The following is a 15,533-nucleotide window of genomic DNA, read 5'->3' as shown; positions in this document are numbered from 1 at the left end:
CGACATCTAAGCTTCGGACCTAAGGATTTATTTGGAACACAGATCCATAAAAACATGCTCTCTGAGCTCGTTTCACTCCGATACCGGAGCATCCTTTGAAGTTATTGACTTTATTTTGTAACAGCTGTTGCCCACGGCATCGTACGCAGTTTTTTGGTTTTCCATAAAACCAACATCCATTCATCCATCCATCCATACAAACTTTCGCAATTATAATATTGGTAGGATGGAAATCCTGCCAAATGTATTTCTGAGTTAAGGCTATCTAATGATTGGAAAATCGGCCCTTACACCATTATTTTTACTATATTAGGTTTTAACAAATAATTGATTATATTATTTTGTTATTTCGGACCAAATTTTTACAAATGCGTCAATTTTCAACATAATATTTATTGGTTATTATAATAAACTCTAAAGGTTTAGAAAAAAAAAACACCAAAATAAAGTAATTGATAAGTTATTTGATAACGTTGATTTGTCGATTGCGCACTTGTAAAAACATTGATCTAATGTAACAAAATTACATAACCGCTGCGATTCGCTTCATTTTGAAGACATGTAAATAATGTATTTTCTTCTTGGCATACATTGTTATGTTTATTCTATTTTTTTTAACTTGGCTTTAATGTATACAATCTTTTTGTTAAAAGTAATAAAAACATATCTACATAAAGAAAATCTCATTTAAGTGTGTTTGTTTTATTTTTATTTTATCGTTTTTATCATATTTTTCAAACGTACTATAAACTAAATTATATACAAGTTAGAAAAAATAGAGTGCAAATGTATGCTTTTATCTTTATACATAAATTGCAATATTTAATAGCTATAGCTAATAATAGCTATATTATAGACACACTTATGAAAGATTGTGTTTGTATAAAGAGATTCGAATGTAATACATGAGTAAGTTAGTTCTTTTACACTAACATTTCATGAAATTTATTTTTATTTGTTTATATAGATTTATTTATTGCGTATTTTATAACCGTTTCTTTTACGTATATTTTAGAATTACTACGGCTATAGATAATCTTTATGGGCGTTTTAACATTATCTGATAAGATATTCAAGTTGTTGCTGGAGATTTTGAGAAGTTGTAGTACTAGAGAAATTCTCAAACATTCTCACAAAGAACTGCATTCAAGTATTTTTCAAAACACTCTTTACCTAGGTAAATCATACAATTTATTGTGTTGATAAATTTTCCAAAATGCTATTAAATTAAATTTAAAGAAATATAACAGATACGTATTTTAATTGAATGTATAAAAATATATTTGATCAGTGCCCGAAACTTTTCCGCTCGTATCGTTTAGTATAACGGTAACTTCAAATAAAAAAAACCGTTGCAAAAAGTTTTTTTTCAATTTCGCAAAATTTTATTTTTTCGAGACAAATCTGGCGTGATCAGAGAATCCGTGGACTAATGATGTAAAACAAATAATCCTTATCCAATATGAGGTATAAATAAATGTTTAGAATGCAATGCCGCCCATAAGCTTCGGCTCCAGAGTAAAAGTGTCTCATTTTATATTAATATTAAGACAAGTTTGTTATAAATAAATAAACTGACAGACAATACATTCGCAGTTATACTGCAATATTCGTACTCGTGTTTCTCGTACGTGCAAAGATTGGCTGATAGTAAATGCTTTAGCATTAAGTCCGCGTTTTCTAAACCGTTTTTTTTTGGCTGTGCAATAAAGAGTATTAAAGAAATTTGCTGATTTTGGGCAAAATAAAGATTTTGTTAAATACGCTTACTAAATAATTCTAAAATCGCTTCATAAAGATTATCATAATTTTATCAATTTTAGTCATACGGTTTTTTTTTTGCTCGAATGTCTTTTTTAATATGTTTAAACTTCAACGTTTAAAAAAATCACCTTGTATATGAATATTGGTTATAAGCTAACTCTAATTCTCTAATTGATAACGTTATTGACTGTGACCATACCGGTATCTAGTCGCAATTTGTACAAACGTGTTGTTTAGAGCAATTTGTATAAACTATATATTTACCTTCAATATGTTTATGAAGTTTCTTTCATGCTTTGCGCGTGTTCACGGACATGTCTTACAGTGCCTTGATTCGCAGCGTGTAGGACCCATGAATCAGAATAATAAAAGCAATTTATAAACTCAGAAAATTATTAAAAATAAATTGTAGTAAAAAAATAGAGTGGAATTATGAAATGTTTTCGGTTCTTTATTTCTGTTTAGTATCGATGTTTCTCTTCGCCCTTTCAACTAATTCTTTGCCAAAAATCATGTAGATTGGTTGCGTAGTTAGGGCGTAAAGTAACAACGAACAAACAAACAAGCAGTACCGCATTTGTAATATTACTATTAGGATTGTCATAAATGTGTTAAAAAGGTTATTTCAACTTTAAATAATACGTACTAATACGTACCTGTACATTTCTTGATTTATTTTCTATCCCTTTCCCAGGTATACAGTGTGAAAAGGACAGTACGATTTTTAGACTGTCCAGTTTTAAAAGTATTGCCGCCCTTTTCACACCCTATACCTGGGAAAGAGATAGAATAAAGATCAAGAAATACGTGATTCTTTGATTGGTGGGATCTGTTCCTGAGTTTGAATGCTCTGTGAGACATAGTATTTATTGTGCATATAAGTGTGTATATTCCATTGGGGAGTTTTTGTGTTTAAATTCGGGGGTAATATACTTTTTTCCTATTTATGAGAAAATTCTTTAATTCCTGTACATTTACACTCGCTTATATTAAATCATCATTGTCATATTCGTCTATTTATATCCCACTGCTGGGTACGGTATTTCCTGTCGAAGCTGAGTTTTGTAAGGCGTACTTTGACTTTGCTCAGACGTTATTTAGTGTTAAAACAAAAAAGGTTTTATTCAGATGTATTACAATTACAATGATATCTTTGGTATAATTACTTGTAACTAGCTGTTGGCCGCGCTCTCCGACCGCGATTATAGTTTATTGCAAACGCTTGGACCGTTAGTTTTCCTGGGAGAAAAAGTAGCCTATGTTACTATCCCAGCTTTCAAATAAAAAAAAAGTCGATTGGTTACTAATTAAGGGCACAAAGTAAGGACAAACAAACAGAAGCATTTACGCATTTATAATATTAGTTTGTATACTCATTGAGAGTATCGGCACGCTAGCAAACTAGAGCCCGGTTATTTTTTCTAACAGGTACTGTCTAAACTCCTTAATTTCTTTTCTATGAGAGAGAAGTCTTGCGATCAGCATAAGACATAAAAAGGCTGTCAATGAAGATGATTTTGATGGATAGAGTGGACACTTTAAAAACTTTATTTCTATAATAAAATAATAAAATTAATATCTTGAAAGAAACTTCATTGTCTTCCAAGACTGACTAATGTTTATATTTCGATCGCCCCAACTGATTATATTCTTTACATATTCGCGCATAAGTAACTCGAGTGTGATTATATCTGCGGGATCGGAATACTTTCGCTTGGGTTTGCGCGGGCTGAGCTGTTTTAGCATTAAAATTTCACCGAAAGTTTTTTTTTTATATATTAACGATAGGCCAGCGCTTGACGGCAATCATGCCCGTTAGAAAGCAATTATGAGGTCTAGGTTGGAGCACGCTTGCCTAGAAAAAGCCTATTCATTCTAGCTTTGAAGGTAATCAAAACGTGGATAAAAACGTTTCGTGCGTGTTGATGGAATATCAACACGCACGTAAGGATGCCACCGCTCACGGTGTCTCGCTGTTCTATTCTAGAACGGGGAAGGAGGAACAAGATTATGAAGTTCCTGAGCACACTCACCGAAGTTGCGTTGTGTTGAAGTGTTGGAAGTAAATGACGCGCACTGGCACAAAAATTTTGAAACTTTAAATGTGTGTCACATATATAAAGTACACATTTTGTGTGTTCCTAACAAGTCACACCCAATCGAGTGACATTTTTCGTTAAATGGGACTCGCTGGGAACCGTAATGGACAGCTTCTGGATCGACTGGAAGGTACTGAATAGAGAACGCAGACTTTAGTGAACGTCTTTTATTTTCATAATAATTTACACTCGAGTTGCAGATGTAGCCCAGCTAATAAATAGAATTTTAAGCATCATTAACCTGTAAATTGGAGAATGTTAACGTTTATCTTAAGCCGGGTCCATAAAAATAAAGAAAGAAGAAGATTGTATTATTTGCTAAATCAGATTACCTTTCATCCATATCCATAACATTGTCAGCTCTACCTTGATGGATGATTGGACCGAAAAAAGACTTTACATAGAACTTGCTGATTCGTGTTAAGTATCGACATCACGCCCATAGAACACACAAGCTGTATACAAGCTAAATACATTTTAATTTTATTTATTTTCTATCGTTAAGGCTGTTTAATGTCAGTATGAAAAACACTCACAGTCTCAAAACCAAAGTTTTTACAAGAGAAATACGTTAAGCTTTAGGAATCAGTTTTAGAATGACTTTCTGATATACCAGGGGTGCTCAACCTTAAGACCGCACTTACAAGTTCAAAAATTTGACACGGCGCCCGCGTCTTAACCTAGCTAGTTAAAATAGGTACTTGTTAGTTAGGCAGATAGGCGCAAAAAATAAAACATTCTCATAATATGAAAATTAAGCTTAATTATATTTAAAAGTAGTTTTCATAATATATCATGGATTTTCGCGAAGTAACGCCTGATTCTATCCAATATTCTCATAATAATTTTTAACAAAGAATTAAGAAAAATAAAACAACACAAACCATGGGATGGCTGAGCTTGGCGATTTCCACACACTTTTTCAAAGTGTGGGACAAGCCTATTATATATTTATTATTATTATTTTATTGGTATTTGAATAACTTTTTGATAGATTATTATTTCTCTATTGTTAAAAGCCGTGACACCGCTGCACAAAGACTATTAAAAAAAAACTTGTTTTTTTTTAATTGGAGCGCCTCGCGATGTACTCTGTACTCTCTATGGCTCCCAAGTTGGGAAGCCCTGGTATATATATCATTGTACAGATTAAATGAGTATGTAACGTTACTGTAATAACATGTTGAAGGCCGCCCTGGCGCAGCGATGAGCGCTGTTATTTCACGCGTTCCGGGTTCGATTCCCGGGGCCTATTTATAATTTCTGAATTTTCTTTGGTCTGGTCTGGTAGGAGGCTTCGGCCCTGCCTACCGGCAAAGACGTGCCGCTAAGCGATTTAGCGTTCCGGTACGATGTCGCGTAGAAACCGATTAAGGGTTTAATAAATACCATGCTCCCTAACAGGTTAGCCCGCTACCATCTTAAACAGCAACATTACAGATTCTAAAAATAAGCTTTATACAGCTGTCAGGTTAAAGACTTGCTTGAATCGTAGTGTTAAGATTCTGTTTCCTGTCCAGTCTCTTTAAAGTTAGAACTGAACAAGAATTCTCAAACCGCTAGTGTAAAGTCACATGAGTCTTCTTACTCTTTTGTACATTGTTAATAAAACTTAAAGATCATAATGACATGATGTTTGAATGTTTACAACTTATGTGTTACTTGGGCGTATCATGACAGCGTATGATTGTGCTAGTAAAACTTTTATCAGCTCTTTACAGGTTCCAGAACATAATTCCAATCGCAAATAAATATTACTCCAGAGTAGTAGCAAAGTCTTCTTTTTTTATTGACCTTTGCTTAAGTAATGTTGCGAACTCACAACGTATTATGAATTTTAAGTTTTCGTTTATCTGTTAAGTTTATATTTTGTATATAATGTTGTTTATGCTATATAACTTACGTGTAAGCGCCATAGCAACTGTACATTGTTGTATCCACTACAATAATAATAAATAATACGAGAACTAACCAAAAGTCTCCCAAGTTGGCCATTTTTTTTATTGCTGGCCAGTGAAAAATAAACTTTAATTATATCGAGAGTTCATCGTCTCAGAGAATTAACTGAGAGTCTGCTAAGTAAATTCTCCAAGCTGATATTCAAATTACGCTATTTAAGTTTTTATTTACGGAGTATTTATGCTATACCGCGGCAGGAAAGGACCGTGCCTCGTACGAGGTACTGACGAGACACGGACCCAAAACTTCACGAAAAATTCAAAATTTGTTTAGGTAATTCAAGTAGGCCTACCTCATAAGTACTGTTGAAATTTGAAGGTTGTCTGTTTGTAGTCTAACATCGGTTTAGAAGGCAGATTCCACAGAGAAGTTGCCAAGATTCTCCATTTTCAACATCGATATCTTACAATTAATTTTCTATCTTGCGGAAACGGAGCGGAACTGATCGCTTCCAAGTAATCTTGTCATTGTGAAAGTAATCAATTGTATAGTAACGTCTAATAAGTTTGTTTTAACACAATGTTTAAACTTCTGCATTGGTGCGTCCAAAATTACCTTCGAAATCACGTTATAAAAGCGTATAGTGGTAGAGTCACTACAAACAGACTGACTTGACGTTCCAAAACTGCTTATAAACTGGACCTATTTAATAAACGATAGGGTTAATTTATTTATTTCAAATAGGCCCAGTTTATAAGCACTATAAAATATCGTCTGCGAAAGACGATATTTTATATGAAGCCCAGGCGTCGTGTACGACCGAGCGAGTAAATGAAAGGCTCAAAGGGCTTAAAACGCAAGCCTCAGGTTGACTGACAAAGCGCATCGGTTTTGGTTCCGTGTCTCGTCCGTACCCGGTGCCTCGGTGTAGCTTAACTGCTTCATATAAAACGTTCGTGATGTTAAGGTTGATAGGTTTATTAATAGAATAGCTGACGGACCATTCAGATGGCCAACTTGACGACAGAGCAACACTTCGCAGGACATGCAAGAAACTGGTCCTGCAAAGTGCTGTCCATTGACAAAAATTATATACCCAGGTTTATGTTCTATAGCACGGCAACACGGAATAAGAGAAGTTTACTCCCGTTTATAATCACACTTTTATTTGGATATTATTTCCACCATTGCAGATATTTTTTATCCCATATAATTGTCTTCTGTCCATGCTAGCCGTGCTCGAAGAGGTGAGGTAAGGTGTAGAGGTAAACTCTTGCCGGTAACAACGTCCTTCATACCGGAACGCACCAATAGCAGTAGCATTTCCCCGGTCGAGCTCCGTCAGAAAAAGCTACGCTTCTACTACTCGTAACCTTGGTGTACCTACACTAACCGCTACCTATTTTATTTTTCCATTAAGAATTGAAGTTACCTTTTTTTTTTTTTTGCATTATGTCGTGTAGGCAAAACAAGAAGCTACCAACTTAAAGCATATATTTCCCAGATATAGACAGATCGTGGTTAGCATCGGTTCGGAAAGATACACAACAGAAATACAGTGGTTCATTTTACATTTATGTTTATATAAATGGTGATTGTAAATTATAGGAATAAGAATTTAATAAATCCTGTGGTTGATTGTATGAAGTAAAATATCTAAATATGTATGTGTTTTTTTGACTTTCCAAACATTACTTATCTATTATTATTATTATTATTATTAAATTCTTTATTGCACACACAAAAACAAAATACAAAGAAACACATTTACAAAAATAACAAAAAAAAAAAAAAAACTAGTTTAGGTGTGCAAAGGCGGTCTTATCGCTAAAGCGATAAGCAACATCGCAAGCAAAATCGCTAGGCAACCTTTGGCGATAGTAGTTTTTGTAAGGAACGAGTTGGTGCGGCAATAAAAATTTCTACCTACATAAAAATATTGCAAACTAAACTACATACATGGTATAAATTCTTATACTAAATAATTATTATATATAATATATATTGTTCATACATACTATACTATCTATTTTCCGCTTTTAAATATAAATACCTAAGTATTGTTATACGTGTCTTCAAGCAAGCAAGTAAATCGATACTTTTTCATACTAAAGATTTTAAACTAGGATTTTAGTGGCTAATCAACACGACACACATGGTCACGACAGGACCACGATCCATGCAACTGGGTCGTAATATCGACGAATCCCAATATATTATCGTGGTATGTACACTTCGAACTAAGTATGTTTAAGAAATGCAACTGGTTTGAAATATCGCCAAATCCCAAAATATTATCGTGGTAGGCATGTACCCGTTGAACTATATTTCCCGTATTAAATTTCGTTAAGATAACATTTAGGTGAAGGCGTGCATTGGCTTAAGAAGCAGATATTAGAGCATTAAAACAAATAAGAGCAAATAAAACAAACTAGCTTTATTCTCAGTATAGATATAAGTGTTAATGAAAAGACCGTTTGCTAGAGCCGAGGTTAAGACAAGTATAAACTCTGGCTCTATCTAGGTTTCTTACTATTTTTTTCGGAAACCGGAAACTGAAAGACTTGCAGATGCGGGACTCAGAAACACAGTTAAAAACAAAGGTCAAAAAGTCCTCTTTCATTATCACCGCATAGATATATCATGAACATATATGGTGCGCGACCTTTTGAATAATAAATAATATGGTCCAAATATGGTCGCACACTCCAAGCTCATGAGGTTTAACATAGGTAACTGCATCATGGACAGTTAAAAATGTATCAAACTAGCTGCTGCCCGCGCTTATTACAGATTTTTACAAATATTGTGGTAAGATAAAAAGTAACCTATTTATTTATTTAGTTATTTGGTAACTTTGACCCATCTACAATATTATATAACAGAGTAATTAAAATACAGTAATAATCAAAAACTAAATCAAAAATTTACATGAGTATATGTATACATATAAGATAAGTGATATATACATATACTAGCTGACCCAGCGCCATCTGTCGGGCTGATTTGTGAATCTAAACCATCCAGGGGCCACCCAAACGCATACCAAAGAATTCATTCAAATCGGTCCAGCCGTCTAAGAGGAGTGCCATACACACGCACACAAGAAATATATATATATAAAGATATATATGTTAAATATATAATATAGATACAAATTAGAATTTCTGCCTCTAGGCAGCCCTTACATGAAGTTTAATAAGTATATAGCTTGTAAATTGAAGATTCAGTAGCAGTAAAAGCCTTCAGAATGCCGTTACTGCTTACCCACGTTCTTATTTTTCACGTCTTCTATGTTACTCTACGCCAACTAATCTTATGAGAAAAAACCAAGTCGATTAGTTGTTCAGTTAGGGCTATAGTCAAGTTACACAGACAAACACATTTTCGCATTTATTTTTTATTGTTTTTAGGTAACTAAAGGTAGATCTAGACATAAATAATAACAAGTTTTGGTCTAAGCTACAACCCAAAGTATGTGTACACAACTTGGAATTAATATAAATAAAATTAAAGTTGAATAAAAAAAGTAACACTTAAATAATAAACTATCTATATCTATATCTATACCTACTTATAATAAAACTGTAACTGGAAGATTTCTGTACATTTAATATTTTTTTAAATTTTTGTTCGGGGCTTGCTTTATAATGAATACTGAGTCCAAAACAGATTTTTATTTAGTTTTTGTCTGTCTGTCTGTCCGTCCGGGCATCACGTGAAAACTACTGAACGGATTTATATAAAATTTTGTATAGTTGTAGCTGATATTCAGGGTCAACATATAGAATACTTTTTATCCCGATAAACTATAAATTTCCGACGGGAAATGGGATGAAATTTTTTATCAATCAAATTTTAACCGATTTGAATAATTCTTTTTGTATTTGAAAGTGTATACTATCAAGCATGTATTGTCTAATTTTAATTAAGATCTGATAGCTTTTGTCGGAGATAAATGACATAACTCTTCACAGATAACAGCAAGTCGCAAGGCATATGGGAGAGCGAACGAATGCATGTGTATCATCCTACTAATATTATAAATGCGAAGGTTTGCGAGGATGGATGTATGGATGAATATAGTTTGAAAATAAAACTGAACTTTGTAGATGGCGCTGCAAGTCGTTTTTAAGGTTTTTTAAGATATTAAAACCTGTCATAACTGATTTGGTGCAGACGAAGTTGCGCGGGTCAGCTAGTATTTTATATAATTTAATAGTGATACTTCATACTAAAATATTATAAAGGCGGCACATGCGAACGATGGGATTGTCAAAGGAAGTACTGTTCTTGTAGAAACTTAGGACAATGAGTTTATAATATTAGTAGGAAGTAGAATAGAAATTTACTGTTAATGACTTCGAAATAACTCAATAATACAATATTGTCATAGAAATATATTCATTGCCACTTATTTGCGTATTAGGATTTAATTATTCATTTGGTATATTCTTCTTATTAGCACGATTTCGCGTAGAAAACGAGCTTACCCTTAAGTACCTAACCTGAGTAGGTATAGATATGCCATATTCACTAACAGGTACGCCCTCTACCATCTTGAACTACATCATCATTTACCACCTGGAGTGATTGCAGTCAAGATTTTCGAAGCGCACGCTAGCTCTAGAAACCTTTTTGTCATCCCGCCAAATTTCGACGTCTTACCCACACGGGAAGTGTTTGAAGAGTTTTAATGAGTGCTCAGTAAGTAGGTTCTGTAAAATACAACGTTTGAACCTTAAATATCTCAGAAAAGGAAATTCTCAGGTTATCAAAACATGTTTACGTGGCTTAGCAAACTCAATCTTGTTTATAACCTACAAGTTTTTTGGGCAGTTTTAATTGAAAACAACAACTTCTTATTGCATCAAGCGCTGACACCGTTATCAGATTTTATCATATCAGACGCTTTTTCCGCAATCATTAGAACAACAGCGTATGTATTTCCGCTTACAATTTTTGGCATTACGCTCGCATCTACTACCCTAAGACCTTTAACGCCTCTTACCCTTAATCGTTTATCTACAACTCCATCTGTACCCATTGCACAAGTTCCAGATACGTGGTATTGTGACGCCAGCAAGTTCAAAGCATAGCACTCCCAGTATTTTGTACTCGCGAATGGTTTACGGTTACATTGTTTAACTTTCAAATCAACTATTTTCGACTTAACCTTCATAAAAGATTTCGCATTTACCACACTCGTGTAGTCTAAAAGGCATTGTGCAAATTTTTTCACATCACCTTTATTGGAAAGGTGATCAGCGTATACTCGAGGGTTGTCCTTTGGATTTATGCTCTTTAAACGAATCTTACCCCTGGATTTGGGGTGTAACAATGTGACTAATGCGAATAAGGTATCTTGTTTCGTTGAATCAGCCATTGCAATGCATATTTGGTCGTTCCAATTGAATACATTGGAGCACATAAGTGTCGCCAAAAGTGTTCCTCTTTTTAACGGAAACGCGGTGACTTGGTAGTCGGGAAAACTCTGATTCTTTTCCAACGCAACATGTCCCATGATTGTTGATGCGGGGAATCTGTCCAAGTTATTTAACAGTTTCAGATCATCCAAGATGGGCAGTGTTGTCGAACTTTCCCCTGTTAATACTACTGGTACAACGATGTGATCTTGAAGGTTAGTCCCAACGTCTGGGGAATTAAACAATGTATTAACACCCATTTCTTCTAAATGATCTTTTGGTCCAATGCCTGATAGCATCAATAACTGAGGGCTGTTCACCGCTCCAGCTGAGAGTATAATTTCCTTTGTAGCCTTTAAGGTTTTTATAACACCCTTCGATTCTTGAATTTCTACTGCTACAGCTCTCTTGCCGTCAAAAATAACTTTTCTTGCTAACGTATTCTTAAGTATAAATAAATTTGGCCTATCTTTTATCGGTGTAATGAATGCAAATCCAGCACTCTGTCGTAGCTTGTCTAAGGTGTAACTCGGAACGGAATATCCTAGCTGCTCGAAACCATTTATGTCATCTAAAATGTCATGACCCATTTCCTTGAATGCGTCAAAATATTTTTTTGTTTGCTTATCTCGTACGCTTGTAACCCCGAGGTAGCCTTCACTTCCGTGTAACGAGAAAGATTGGCTTCTGGAAATCAGGTCGCTGCGTAAACGTTGGGTCTTTTTAAAATATGGCAGGACAGAATCCCAGTCCCACCCTCTATTTCCCATGGCTGCCCATTCATCGTAATCAGCCTTATTTCCTCTCACGTAGAACATGTAGTTGATGTTGCTGGAGCCACCTAGCATCTTCCCCATTGTTTGGTGGATGGTTCCCGTGTCGTGGCCCCCAGCTGTTACGCCATCCTTCACCGTGTAGTGATTCCAGTCTGGAAATGACGCGCCCAGTAATATGGATATGGCAGGAATCTGAAAACGCGTTTAACACCTCTTTAGGGACGGGGCAAACTTAATCAAGTACATTCGCCACGGCTTATGACTATTAATTTATTTATTTTAAGCAATTTAAATATCTCTTGCTTCCTTCGTGAAGGAAAACCTCGTGGGGAAACCGGCATGCCAAAGAGTTCTCCACTATGTTTTCACAGGCGTCTCAAACCTCACTGGGGGTCCCGTGATTTGTAGTACCGGTAATGAGTTGATATGATGATATGGAGAAAACACACCATATGTATTCAAACAGCGCTTACTTCAGAGACATATGGAGGGTCATCTCCAGCCTCAACGAGTAGCACCGTCCAGTTGCCGACTTCAGTGAGCCGATTGGCGACGACGCAGCCAGCTGAGCCACCGCCGATGACGATGAAGTCAAAGCTTTCACCATCTGAAGGAAAAGTTTGGAATTTATGTTAACTCCGTATCTTAGGGCTCAGTGCGTGGGATGATCCCTCATTTCAATCAATCACAAATATTTTTATGGCTTCAAAATTGTATAAAATTTTGTAGTGCTATAAAAAATACTAAAACAGAAACTGATTCCTATGGGTTTTCTGTTTTCTAAATACCTATATAAAAGCCGCGTGAAGTGGTGATAACCCAGTGGGTAGGACTCGGACTTCACTTTCGGGATGCCTAGTTCGAATACCAGCACGCACCTCTAACCTTTCTAAGTTATATGCGTTTTAAGCAATTAAAATAATACTTGCTTCAACGGTGGAGGAAATCATTTCGAGGTAACTTGCATGCCTGAGAGTTTTCCGTAACGTTCTTAAAGGTGTGGAGTCCACCAATCCGCACTGGGTCAGTGAAGTGGACAACGGCTTTTACTCCTTCTCATTGTGAGAGGAGACCAGTGCCCTGTAGTTGGCCGGTAATGAATTGACATAATGATGATGAGGAGTCAGGCGGCAGAGAGGATGTTAATAGGCTTTTCTTGGACTGCAAGCTAGTCCTTGACTGCACTGTCACCTGGGGGTATGATGAGGCAGTTTAAGATGGTAGCTGGTATACTGTTAGTACCTACTTAGCAGATATGCGTGTAACCGAGTTACAGAATAATGTTGAGGGATACATAAGTATATTTCAAAAGGAATCTATTGCCGTCCGTATCGCTAGAAAGCAATCTCTACCAGGCAATCATACTGCAGAGGATATAATGAGTGACAGGTGGGGTGTGGGTGTACAGAAACTGATGGCACAAAAGCAGATGATGATGATGACTTCTGCTATCGAAAAAAAAAAAGTTCTTACCATAGACTTTTGCTTGATTGGGATAGTGCTCGTTGTTAAGGAACAGTGATGATGTAGAAACTATTAGTATTTGGATAACTGCGAGTAGCGGTGCGAGTATTTTCACTTGAATGTATGCCCATAGAAACCACATCCTGTATATCAGTTAAAGAATACTTAGAGTAAGAAAATTGAGTGTTTTTGTCATTAGCACTAAGCAAATTTCAACACGACGCTATAAAGGTTCATTGTTGTACCCTAAAACGGGCGTATTTAGGTACAGAAGTCGAGACGAAAACGCCTTCAATTTCGGTGGTTTTTTTTAAATAAAATCGTCTAATGCGTATAGCGGCCAGATGATTCTAGAATCCAGGTAGCTTGCAGGGTTGTAAATATAGTAAAAAGGTTTTTGGTAAAATAATAATTATTCGTCTATTTCGAAATCATCGATCCGTATAAAGAAGTGTGTTTGTAGAGTATTATGCAGTAATGTGATTGATATAAAGCTTAATTTTCTATAATCCGCGAAAACCACTCAAATCTGCAAGGTGTAAATAACAATTTTATCTACTCCCCTTCTTGAAAAAAACTGAAGTGAATTTTAATAATTGAACTATATATTACTACTACAATAAGTAATTCTTTTGGTGGGTGAAACTGCATGCAATATCTTAGGATACCGAGCAACCGGAGCAACCTTTTAGGATACCGATTAGGTGCGATTCAGATTAGGGGGAGAACGTGTACTATCAACATTCAACATGTCATCATAAACGTCAATGCCCGCCAACCCGCAAGATAGTAGCGTTGTGGGCCCATAGTATTTATATGACCCAAAAGGTCCGTACCCAGCAGTGGGACTTTAGGAGGCTAGTGACGTTGAGAATAGAGAACTGAGGCAAGCATTAAGACATTGCTTCGGTTTTCCTCTCAGTTTAGGATATCAGGATTTACGCCGTAGTCCACCACGCTTGCCAACTTCAGATTGGTAGACTTTACACGCTTTCGAGAATGTTATGGAGAACTCTCAAACATGCATTTCCTCACGTCGATTTCCTTAACCGTTACAGCGAGTGATATTTTAATACGTAGGTAGTTACACATGACAAAATTAACAGTGTGTGCCGAGTATCGAACTCGGTCCCCCGCAAAGGAGTCCAGAACCCATAACCACTAGGCTATCGGCGCTTTTTTAGAGACATTACTAAAAAAAGTAAAATTTGAATACTAATTGCATTAAAATTAATTAAAAGACATTAATACATAACTATAACCTAAAATAAACTATTTAAAAACTAAATAAAATCTAAAACGTCCTCGAAACCACCGCAGCGAGGCACAGTTCCTAAGATGCTGGCAGCATTTCCCCTCTGGATGGCCAAACTAATTCGTTGGCCAAGGTAACTGCCCGCTCTAGGATCACCGGTAGACTCGATAACCCTTTTCGATAATTCTTTGAAAAGGGCTCTTGCCTCCGGACCCCACGGTCCCAAAACATTAATTAAAAACATTAAAGACATTAATTATTGTTAATTATTTAAATTTAGTATTTTAAACGATTTAATTAAGTAATAACCCATTATGTAATAGAAAAATTCGACCTACGTGCTATAACATACATATACATTAGCTGAATTTATAATATAATAGCTTTGATTTTCGTGAGATTAACATTTTTTTCTAACAGTGGTCAATGTCATTTTGGAGGACGCAAGTAAGCGTAATAGCAGTTTGGATTATTTTATTAAAGTAAAAAAAAAGAACTCGTTGCAAAAAGTAAATTTTCCCATACAAACTTCAATACTCGTGGCAAAAACTAAAGTTAAAGTCAAAGGCCCATAGTTGGCACTTTGGATGGCGTACATCTATCTATATATATAAAAGAGAAAGTCTGTGGGTATGTTCCGTATAGGCTCCGAAACGGCTGGCCCGATTTCAATGAAACTTTCAGGCAATCTACGTATTGACCTGGCGAGTAATCCTGTAAAGTTTGGTGACGATCGGAGCACTCCTATTTTTGAACAGCAGCAGCAACAGTCAAAAACAGCTTTTGTTTACTATGATGATATTCTATTGTTGGGTGTACATGGGTTAGATAATGATCTTCACCCGCTCGA

The 15,533-nt window shown here is 35.6% G+C and overlaps 1 protein-coding gene across 1 annotated transcript; it reads right to left on the bottom strand.

Annotated features, from left to right (window-relative positions):
* Positions 1-10,418: 10,418 nt before the first annotated feature.
* Positions 10,419-13,570, bottom strand: LOC120627569 (glucose dehydrogenase [FAD, quinone]-like). The gene is made up of 3 exons (XM_039895572.1): positions 13,438-13,570; positions 12,438-12,571; positions 10,419-12,156 (listed from the first exon to the last, which is right to left on the bottom strand). Exons 1-3 carry the CDS (start codon positions 13,568-13,570, stop codon positions 10,633-10,635), a joined length of 1,791 nt encoding a protein of 596 aa, XP_039751506.1. The 3' UTR covers positions 10,419-10,632.
* Positions 13,571-15,533: the final 1,963 nt, after the last annotated feature.

The sequence above is a fragment of the Pararge aegeria genome, chromosome 11 (genome assembly GCF_905163445.1).
Source record: "Pararge aegeria chromosome 11, ilParAegt1.1, whole genome shotgun sequence".
Classification (NCBI taxonomy): domain Eukaryota; kingdom Metazoa; phylum Arthropoda; class Insecta; order Lepidoptera; family Nymphalidae; genus Pararge; species Pararge aegeria.
The sequence above is the reverse complement of the archived record's forward strand: the minus strand, read 5'-3'. Positions and strand labels throughout refer to the sequence as shown.

Excerpts from the sequence above, each read along its gene's own strand:
- LOC120627569 (XM_039895572.1), bottom strand. The coding sequence starts at position 13,570 with ATGTGGTTTCTATGGGCATACATTCAAGTGAAAATACTCGCACCGCTA. Across the intron at positions 12,572-13,437 it reads CAATCAAGCAAAAGTCTATG|ATGGTGAAAGCTTTGACTTC; the intron begins GTAAGAACTTTT and ends CTTTTCCTTCAG. Across the intron at positions 12,157-12,437 it reads ACCCTCCATATGTCTCTGAA|ATTCCTGCCATATCCATATT; the intron begins GTAAGCGCTGTT and ends ACGCGTTTTCAG.